The 11,074-nt window shown below is 34.5% G+C and overlaps 1 protein-coding gene across 1 annotated transcript; it reads left to right on the top strand.

Annotated features, from left to right (window-relative positions):
* Positions 1 to 354: 354 nt before the first annotated feature.
* On the top strand, positions 355 to 3,974 carry LOC18032917 (transmembrane ascorbate ferrireductase 1). Its single transcript, XM_006421847.2, has 4 exons — positions 355 to 718; positions 2,941 to 2,989; positions 3,121 to 3,320; positions 3,505 to 3,974. The coding sequence occupies exons 1-4, from the start codon at positions 575 to 577 to the stop codon at positions 3,802 to 3,804; spliced, it is 693 nt and encodes a 230-aa protein (XP_006421910.1). The 5' UTR covers positions 355 to 574; the 3' UTR covers positions 3,805 to 3,974.
* Positions 3,975 to 11,074: the final 7,100 nt, after the last annotated feature.

Genomic DNA, 11,074 nt, shown 5'->3' with positions numbered 1-11,074 from the left:
TTGTAATTTCAACAAGAGATCGACGAACGATCAACAAACAATTTATGATCAATGAACATGTTGAGCATCTAATTTATGAGGGAGCAAGAAATCCTTTTTCCAACCTTAATTCGTTTCATCACAACCTTAATATCCTTTTTCCAAACCTTTATTTTGGGTTAATTTTGTAAAATTATTATTTAGAAAAAGGAGTACAACGGTACAAATTACAATGATTTCACGGGTAACATCTTGATGGCGCATGTTTGGAAAAAAAAAAAAAAAGGGGGGGGGGGGGGGGGGGGGGGGGGGGGGCTTAATTTTGCCCAAGTAGTTAGCTTATAAGGCAGAGGAAGAGACACGAAGCTGTGGAATGTGAATAACCAGCCCAGTAATTAGCAAAGTCCACGTGGCACCGACCCAAGATGAAACAGAGATCTCCATCCAACGGTCGGAGTCAAGTAAAATAATTCGTACAGAAACAACAAATCAGCATACGTAGCCAAATAAACAGATAAAGGGCCAACGACTTGGTAACTCTGTAAGCAGCTTTTCTTCTGCCTCTCAAAGAAGAAGAAGAAGAAGAAGAAGAGAGATGGCTATCGGAGTAAAAGCTCTTCCGATCACGTTTGTGGCACACGCGGTTGCCATCGTGGCTGCGATTATGGTGCTGGTTTGGTGCCTTGGCTTTCGCGGTGGATTAGCATGGGAAGATACTAATAAAAATCTCATCTTCAATGTAAGTTCATTTCTTTTCTGGGTGTACGGAATTTTTCGCGTTTTTTTTTTTTATCAAACTGGTTTATGACTGCAACTGTGTCCTGTGTTCTGTCGCTGTTGATTTTATCAAACTGCTCTGCTCTGTTTGTGTCCAACAAGATTTGAGTTTGCTCCTGTTTGTCTTATCATCATCTTTGAGGTTTGGTTAAGTGAATGTTGACTTGTTTCCTCGCATAGAATAAAATTACGATCCAGTCCTCAACAAGTTTTTTTTTTTTTTAGGGTTAATTTTATCTTTCTCTTTTCATGTGCCTGGGAGAAAATTAAGTCCATATGCACTAACTGCATTTGGATCTTTTTTTGGTGATGTTTGTATTGGGAGCCATTCCATTGACTTGTGGCAAGTTTTTTTATTTTTTTATTTTTTGAACTTATTTACCCTTAAATAATCTCTTCACCCTAATAAACAGATAAAAATAAAATCATCTCTTCGAATTTCTTTCACTATTTTTTTGTTACCACATTCTTGGTTTAGTTTTCTTGTTGCTGCTAAGCATTATTACTCAAACCACACTATGGTAGAATAGTGATAATAACAAAACTATCCACTAGCTGAATGGTACATCATGGTTAAGTCAGATTAGTAGCTCTTGTTTGCTTTTTACTAAATTGATGTAAGTGGTTCCGATAAATTTATGATTTTTTTTTTTTAGTTGTTTATGGTCTAAATTTTAGTGGGAGTCTAGATACATACTTACGTAATACACTTAAGAAATTTGTTGAGTATTAACTTAAAAATTTGCTCCAATAAATATGGGGAAATATCTACTCTCTATACAAAAGAATTTGAGGTCCCATTGGAGGGCCAGAGGCGTGAGTTCACCATGGGGACAGCTAAGTCTAAAGATATTTATGGTTTGTTATATCAGTAGATTAGATTTGTGAAAGTAATATTTTTTCTTTTTATTTTTAAAAGGAGTAGTATAAACTACTAACCACAGCTAACCTTCACATGATCAGCTACCCTCCTTTTTTGTAGCTTAAATTGGTACCTAACTCTTGTTTTTTATTCCATAAGGTTCTTGAAAATTAATGCTTTCCCAGCTACCACAATTAATAGTTCCTCTTAAAGAATATATCAATTATTAGACTTTTCCCAGAAAATTCTTTACAGCAAGAAGAATTAATAAAAGAAAATACTATCTAAATGTGCACTGAGTTTTTTGGCATCATCTTTTGATGTTTACTTGGATCTTATCAATTAGAGGCTTTGATTCAGGATTAGTGAACTACAATTAGGACCCTAGACACAACATAGCCAGTAGCCACCCACTTTTCTTGGACTGAACTTATAAAACACCCCAAGATTTGTCATGTGTCATGTATAGATATGGTTATCCATTCTGGACTTATTGAGCCATCACTCACGTGCTGCTGCAGTGTCTTCGTGTGGTGTCAAATGAATTATTGAACTTATATTTATCATCAAAATTTTTCGCTCACTAATTTTTGTCTATGCCTAATTGTCCAGAAATTTTGACAACGAAAGTTTTGCTGTGTCTTTCTTTGTCAAGATTTGTTTAGTACATATCTCAACCTTGTTGTTATCTGAATTCAATTAAATTGATAGCTGTAATTACCTTTTCTAGTAAGTCGGCCAGATAACCTGTTTGCAATAAGATATACGTACATGGGAGCATCATACAAGAAGCAATCTTTTAAATAAATGAGGAATCAGGTCAAATTTAGACAATTTTATTATATTTGTGTACCTACCCATGACCCACGACCCATGTGGCTGAAAATTTGAGGTGATGGGATAGTAGTGACACTTTTTTTCCCCCAATAATTTTTTTTATCGCTTGGAACTTACTTAAACTTATAATATTTTATTACGTCCTTAGTGTCAAAACGTTAATGGAAAAATGCATTGCCAAATGGTAAATGTGATGCTCTTATATAAAAATTTAGGACCTCTCTAAGTTACGATTACCGTAAATGTGATAAATATTTAACTTGTGTAAAATTTAAAATTATTAAAAGGTTATATCTACGCTTCAGCAGTTTATTTTTTTCGTTAGTGTTTTAATGCTATTGACAAAATAATGCGTTGAAAATTTACAATTAATAAAGGAAAGTGTCATTCTCCCAAGTAATTATATATGTTAAGTTTATTTAACAATAACATCCCTAAAACAGTGGTTTGTTTATGGTTATTTATATTATTTTTTCTTTTTACAGCTACATCCTGTGCTGATGCTGATTGGCTTAATCATCATTGGGGGTGAAGGTAATTAATTCAATTTTGTCAATTAACCGTACCATGGCTATACTTGGCAAGTTACATTTTGCAATCTCGGGCATATTCTACTTTGTAGGTTCTCACATAATTTCCTTTTTGCCACTCTACAAAAATTGCAGCCATTATGAGTTACAAAGGACTTAATTTGAGAAAAGAAGTGAAGAAAGTGATACACCTTGTTCTCCATGCTATTGCGCTTATACTGGGCATTATCGGCATCTATGCTGCTTTCAAATATCATAACGAGAGCGCCATTGTCAATCTTTATAGCTTGCATTCTTGGCTTGGAATTGCCGTAATTTCCCTTTATGGCATTCAGGTATTGACCGTTCTTCCTTTCCATGCATAAATTAGTTCCACACAAAAAATTGCGTGACTGTCATATTGAATAAGATACAAACCCGGCATGTATAGCATTATTTGGAACTTTTTTTTTGTTAAATTCATTAAAACTTTCTTGTGATTTCGTGGAACATTGAGCTCAAAATAGATATTACCTGCAGTGGTTATACGGGTTTGTAATTTTCTTCTATCCTGGAGGATCAACTGGACTAAGAAGTGAATCGCTTCCATGGCACGTACTATTCGGGCTGTTTGTGTACATTCTGGCTGTTGCCAATGCAGCCATCGGGTTCCTGGAGAAGCTCACATTCCTGGAGAATTCAGGCCTTGCTAAATATGGCTCTGAGGCTTTGCTTGTCAACTTCACCGCTGTTATCACAATCTTATATGGAGCCTTTGTTATATTCTCTGTTGCTTCTCAGGGTCCGGCTGAGGATGACTACAGCTATTCAGCTATATAAATATGAGAACTGTGTATTATACACGTTATGCTGACTATTAAGTTAGTCATCGGCCTAATTCCTATGCAAAGCTAAAATGCGTTGTGTTATTTGTATGTAATTGTAGTCTTTGTTTGTAGACGTTTGAAACGAGACCATCTTATCAAATTACGGTGGGAGTTTATGTTCAATTAGTTCGTCTGTTTTAATATTACATTTCAAATCAACTAAAATTCAAACATTTTCTAATTCAATTATGAGATGTTAGTTCAGATGTACATATAGATCTAAGATGGCTCGATCCATTCCTAATTATTTGTTAAAAGATCAGCTCTTACATGCGTAAGAAATTCCAATTTTTTTTTTAATTATTACAATATACGGATAATATAGATTTACCAGGATTTTGAACTCAGAGAAAGTTCATTTTACCAATCGTATATCGTAGTTAAAATTATATCTTTATAGTTTCTTTTTTCCTTTTCTTTCTTTAGGATGAAAGTGTGTACATTAATTTTAATAAAAGGGCTCTTCACATATAGTCTTTGCAACTCCGGTAAATTAATAATTATTCCTAAGATCTAAAATCAAATTCAGTTGTATTAGCCATGCTAAGTCTAGAGCTGGCAAAACGGATCGTCGGATTGTGTTCGTATCATGTTAAATTTAAGTTGACCCAAATATGACCCATTTAATAATTATGTCAAAATATTAAGACCCAAAATCCCACATAGAAAACAAATGGTTCCCCAATAATCTGTTTAATCTCTACACATTTAACAAATATTACACACACACGCACACACATACACACCCACGTATACACATACCCCCCAAAGTATTACATATTTACACTATTAAAGTTTTTAATTATATATATGTAAATAATATTTTACACACTTATACTATTAAAGTTCTAAATTTATATAAAATTTTTCAAATAAAATATTGTGTATATATATCTATCATTCCAAAAAAAAATAAAAAGAGATAATCATGTCCAATATTTGAGTTTTAATGACAGAAATCTACAATTAATTAAAAAAGTGAAATCATGTCATTAGTTGGATAAATAGATCAAGAATTTTAACCCGACACAGAAAAAAAATCGTGTTGATAGAACTTGGCCATTTAATAATTGTGTTAAATTTGACTACTTATATTCATTTATTCGCATCGTATTCATATTGGATGATTGAGTATATTAAATTTTACCAGCTCTAGTTAAGACTGAAGATTGATATCATTAAAAGCATGCACATACATGCGCCCATTCTGATTTTCTAATTAGCTCCTGTATGCTGGCAATGGGCATTAACTTTCTAGTATTATTGTTTGAAAAAACTAAATAAAATATCCAAAGCATGCGCACTTTATTAAGCCACTTATTTGATTTTCTTAACATATACAACATGCTTGTGAATTGTAATAAAAACTAATTATCAGTAACAATATTTCACTTAATTTGCATGCACCCCATGAGGAGGGTGCCATTAATGATTAATCTAGCAATTTTTTTTTGGGTACGAGGGATTTTTGCTAATTTCATTTCTATATATAAATATATAAATAAAGAGTGAGGATTACATGATATTATATCTGAAGCCACACATAAATTTTTCATATACACATAATGTATTAAAATGGAGGGAGGTCAGGATGGTGTTAAGCCACAAAAAGAGCAAGGTGAAAATTATCTGAAAGGGTGGTAACAAATTCTCCTTCCATTGGAACTTCAACTTGTTTAATAAATTATATTTATTATTTAATTTGATGCATATGGCAGAAATTGAACGAATAAAATTACAGAAATTCGAATCAGAAATCCAACCTTGGGAAGAGAAAGAGAAGGCCAAAATAGATAACAAGTAAGTTTATATTTGTTTGATCAAGATTCTTTTTTGTATGTTTTATTGGAATAATTTGATGGGGTTTTTTAGGATGATACAAAAAATTAATTAATTTCAACGGTATTGGACAGGGCTAAGAGGCTACAACCTGAAATTGAGGCAATAATTAAAAAAAAAGGAAGCAGATCGAGAGGCTAAATTGAAGAACATCGAGGTCTCAATTAACATTATTCTTCTCAATTGCATTGTCATAATAAATTTTCTCTTCTTATATTATCTTATATAAAAATATGGTCTCTTTCTAAATTAAATTTATTTAAAAACAATACATAATGATAAGAGTGATGATTAGTTCAACGGGTAAAAAATGGTACAATAAGTCTGAATTTGAAAATAATTTTAATTTCTTAGATTTTTTTTTAAAAATTCTTGTCTCAGTCCACCTTTCACGTGAGATTGAGTTTTTCTTTAATATTATTGTTAGGTTTTACTTTTATCCCTTAGTTTACTTCATCAAATTATTTATCTCATACTTGTAAATCTTAAATGAATGGGTTATTTTTAACTTATGTTGGAAGTGTACGTTAGACCAAGAATATTTACCATGCATGCATATATACTCATATAGTAAGATTATATGAACTCAAGAGAAGAAAGATCCAAACTAACTATTAAAAAAAATAAAAAAATAAAAAATAAAAAAGCCTATATTCTTATATTTTACAGATGTAAAATTTGACATTAGAATTGCAATATATCAGACTGAAGCAGAGAGATTCAAGCAATTGAAATTGGAAAAGCGTAACAATGAGGAGGCACTAGCACAGAGAACAATAGAACAAAGGAAAGCATCAATTGAAGCTCAAATAGAAACAGAAAAACTCAAGCTCCGTGAGAAGGCTTCAAAACTTCGTTCTGCAAAAGCACTTCCAAAAAAGTGCTTTGGCTTCTGTGGAGAATAGAAACTCTCCAAAAATTAAATTCAGACATGAAAATACGAAACAGTACTACAGAATATAGAAAGAATTATCTAATTCAGTCCTCTTTTATTATTTTTTTTTTGGGGGGGGAAAAATGTGATATATCCATGGAGTAAATTTATTTTTTGTAAGAAAAGAACGTTTGTACCTGATGTTTAACTCTCTTGTACACTGAAATGCTTGGGGTTCAAGTCTTCAAGGTTTGAAGATGAAAACTTTTTTTTTTTTTATTTTGTTTCCCAAATCAAGTTCCGGTTGTACCAAATCTTTACGATATAACCTACTAATATTTGGAATAAAATTTTATAAATATTATTTTTTATTAGATATATGAGGATATAGTTCATATTTTTTGGTCAAGAATGAACTAAATCTATTTCTAAAATTTGCCAGATTCTAGTAGAAGTTAGCAATAAGTAACCTACCTTATTCTAATAAACTAATTTTATTGAAACTCGTGCTAACATTCCTGGCCGGGGAGGGCGTCTCCCTCTCCGACCAATATTGTCTTTTTAATTTTTTCCATTTTTTTTTGTTTTTTTTATCTCTGCTTTTCTTTTATTCCCTTTATTTTATATATATATATTTTATATTTCTAGTTTATTCTTTGTTATTGTATGATGGTGTTTGGTGTGCTGGTTGTTGTTTATGATATTCTGAGAGATGGTTTCGGTAAATGTTTATGGGGCTGCCCCAGTGGTTGAATCGGGGAGGGTACTGTACTCCTATGTTAGAGTCGATGGGTGGCTCTAATGGTTTGTGCTTCTAGGTTTCCAATAGCCTGGGACAGGGGCTCCTCATGGGTTTATCAATAAATCACCTCTGAGAGTAGTTTGTTGTGGTTTTTTTTTTCCCCCTTTTGGTATACAGTAGTTATCTTAATAATATCTCTGAATTTTAGTTTAGATTCAGAGGTTGTGTTACGACGTTAAATTGTGTTTGTTGAGTTAATAGTTGTAGGTGTAGTTGTAGCGGGCATTATAGTCTCTTCCTTTTTCTGATAGTCAAACCTGTAAAGAATTCTCTAACACCTCATCAGTGTTAAAAGCTACAGAGTATAGAAGAATTCTAACTGTTATTAAAATGAGAATAACTTTGGCTATTAAATAGTCTTACATAACGAACCAAGCAACAAAACAGGAACCAAGTTTAACTGACTCCTAAAGACATGGAAGACTAAAATTAACAAATAACGTCACCCTTAACAATAGGAATTTTATTTTGACTAAGTAGTAACAAAATCAACTCAACATTTCCTCCCTTAAACTGAATGCTAATGCATCAGTTTACATCAGTTTCAGAGCAAACTCCTAATGATGCACGCAGGTTTAGGAAGACATCCAGCTTGAGTGGCTTAGTCATTAAATCGGCTAATTGTTCTTGTGTGCTGCAATAGACCAATTCTACAGTACCAGCCTTTGTAAGCTCCCGAAGAAAATGAAAACGCACATCTATGTGCTTACTTCGACCATGCATTACTGGGTTCTTCGAAAGTTTGATTGCAGAACTACTATCACACTGAATAATAGTTGTCTTACCTTGCTTCAGACCCAAATTATCCAACACCCTTTTCAACCAAACTGTTTGACATGCACAAGAAGCCGCAGCAATGAATTCAGCTTCAGTAGTGGAGAGACTCACTATTGGTTGCTTTTTTGATAGCCAAGATACTGCTCCTGAGCTCAACAAAAAAACATAACCTGAAGTGCTTTTTCTATCTTCTAAATCCCCAGCATAATCACTATCAGTGTAAGCAATGAGTTCATTATTTCCTCCCTTCTTATAGAAAATTCCGAAATCAAGTGTTCCCTTCAAATATCTCAGCACCCTTTTAGCTACTTGGAGATGAAGCTCAGTAGGATTCTCCATGTACCTACTGATAAGACCCACTACGAACATCACATCCGGTCGAGTAGCTGTAAGATACATGAGACTACCCACAATTTGTTTGAAATAAATTTTGTCAACCTTAACACCACTTTCATCCTTCACAAGTTTACAACCTGGAACAATTGGATTTTGAACTGAGTTGCTTCCATCCATCCCAAACTTTTGCAGCACCTGTAACGCATATTTTTTCTGACTGATAAACACACCTCTTGAATTCTGCAAGATTTCAAGACCAAGAAAATACCTCATTTTGCCAAGATCAGTCATATCGAACTCATGTTTCATGGAACTTTTAAATTCTGAGACCATCAATTCATCATTGCCCGTAAAGATGAGATCATCTACATACAAACTCAGAATAAAAAATTTCCCTTCTTTCTCTGTTTTGATGAACAGAGTATGTTCATAGTCACATTTCTCAAAACCCTCTTTCAAAAAATAAGCTTCTATACGGCTATACCAAGCACGCGGTGCTTGCTTAAGGCCGTAGAGTGCCTTTTTTAATTTATAAACCTTGTGTTCATAACCCTTTTTCACATAACCAAGCGGCTGTTCCACAAAAACCTCTTCATTCAGCTCACCATATAGAAATGCCGACTTAACATCTAGCTGATAGATAGCCCATCCTTTTTGAGCTGCAAGAGCTACTACCAAACGAATTGTTTCCATACGTGCTATAGGTGCGAATACTTCTGTATAATCTACCCCATGTTGCTGAGAGTACCCCTTCACTACAAGCCTTGCCTTGTGTTTATCAACTTCACCATTCTCATTAAACTTGGTTTTGTAAACCCATTTCACTCCAATTTTCTTTCCACCTTCAGGTAATTCTGTCAATTCCCATGTATCATTCCGTTTTATTGCTTCTATTTCCACATCCATGGCTTTCCTCCATTTCTCGCTTTTTACGGCATCGTCGAAATGAATAGGATCAGCAGTTGTAAACATGGCCAACTGAACTTCTTCTTCAGATAGTCCCTCTCCTGTCTCATAGTCTTGCATCCAAGCTGGTGGTCTCCTAATTCTCCCTTCATTCGAGCTAGGTGAGCTTTCCTCGGCTGGAGAATCAGAGGAAAAATTCTCCCCTTCTTCAATATTAGCATCAGAATTAGATTCACTTCTCCCTACATTTCTATCGATCTCCACCACTTTTTCCTCACGATCACCCCATTCCAAATCACATGCAATTGCTTCCTCATACTTATTGTCCCAATCCCAGCTTTTGTCTTCCTCGAACACAACATCTCGACTTATAATAATCCTTTGTGAAATAGGATCATAAAGCCGGTAAGCCTTCGACTCCTCGCTTACTCCCAACAGAATACAAATCTGACTTTTATCATCTAGTTTTGTTCGTTTGCTATCAGGCACGTGAACATGAGAGATGCAACCAAAGACTCTGAAATACTCTACCGAAGGTTTGATTCCACTCCACGCTTCTTCCGGAGTCATATTTCTCACAGCAAATGTTGGACTTCGATTTAGAATATGTATCGTCCAGTTGACTGCTTCAGGCCAGAAGGTTTTGGGGACTCTTTTTTCTGAAATCATGCTTCGTACCATATTCATAATGGTCATGTTCTTTCGTTCTGCGACTCCGTTTTGTTGTGGTGTGTATGCTGCTGTCAACTGTCTCTGTATACCATTTGCATCACAAAAATTATTGAATTCTTATGATGTAAACTCTCCTCCTCGATCAGTTCGCAGTGCTTGAAGTGGAGTGTTTGTCTCTTTTTCCACTCGGATCTTAAATCTTTTGAAAACATCAAAGGCTTCAGATTTTTCTGTCAAAAAGAAAACCCATGTTTTTCTACTGAAATCATCAATAAAGGTAAGTAAATACCGTTTCTTGCTGTTGGAGATCGGTTTGATCGGTCCGCAAATATCAGCGTGTAACAACTGAAGGATTTGGGAAGCTCTCCAACTGCTTCTTTTTGGAAATGAATCCCTGTGCTGCTTGCCCACCAAACAGTCCTTGCATACCCTGGAAGGAGTTTTAAGTTGTGGTAAACCATTCACCATTCCCTTTTGTTGAAGAGTTTTTAAACCCGTAAAACTCAAATGTCCATATCTGCAGTGCCAGAGCTGCACCAGATCCTCAGTAATTGAATTGAAACAAACAGATGTTATAGGTTTAGAAATAGCTTGCAATATAAACATTCGATTTGCAGACATCTTCGTATCCATGATCAAACCTTTCTCATAATGAAACACCTAGCACCTTCCATGTAGGAACAGAACAGTAAGCCCCTTTTCTTGCAATTGCCCAATGCTCAACAGGTTGCTCTTCAATTCAGGTACATAGAAAACTTCGGTAATAATTTGTGTTGTTCCATTCACTTGTAACCTGATGTTACCCTTTCCTATTACAGTCAAGCTTGAATTGTTGCCCAACTTCACAGAATCTCTAAAATTTTCATTTAGATCTGAGAAATATTCCTTTTTTCCACACATATGATTGCTGCAGCCCGAGTCAAGATACCACATATCTTCCTTGTTGTCCTTGTTCACATCTACGCATGCCATCGACAACATCTCTTCTTGAGTCTCTGCAAAATTTGCTCCTATCTC

This window comes from Citrus clementina, unplaced genomic scaffold (assembly GCF_000493195.1).
Source record: "Citrus clementina cultivar Clemenules unplaced genomic scaffold, Citrus_clementina_v1.0 scaffold_9, whole genome shotgun sequence".
Taxonomy (NCBI): domain Eukaryota; kingdom Viridiplantae; phylum Streptophyta; class Magnoliopsida; order Sapindales; family Rutaceae; genus Citrus; species Citrus x clementina.
This window is presented reverse-complemented; position numbering and strand designations above follow the sequence as displayed.

Bases quoted from the DNA above. Each gene is read 5' to 3' on its own strand.
- LOC18032917 (XM_006421847.2), top strand. From the start codon at position 575: ATGGCTATCGGAGTAAAAGCTCTTCCGATCACGTTTGTGGCACACGCG. The intron at 719-2,940 runs GTAAGTTCATTT...TTCTTTTTACAG, and splicing joins ATAAAAATCTCATCTTCAAT to CTACATCCTGTGCTGATGCT. The intron at 3,321-3,504 runs GTATTGACCGTT...TATTACCTGCAG, and splicing joins TTTCCCTTTATGGCATTCAG to TGGTTATACGGGTTTGTAAT.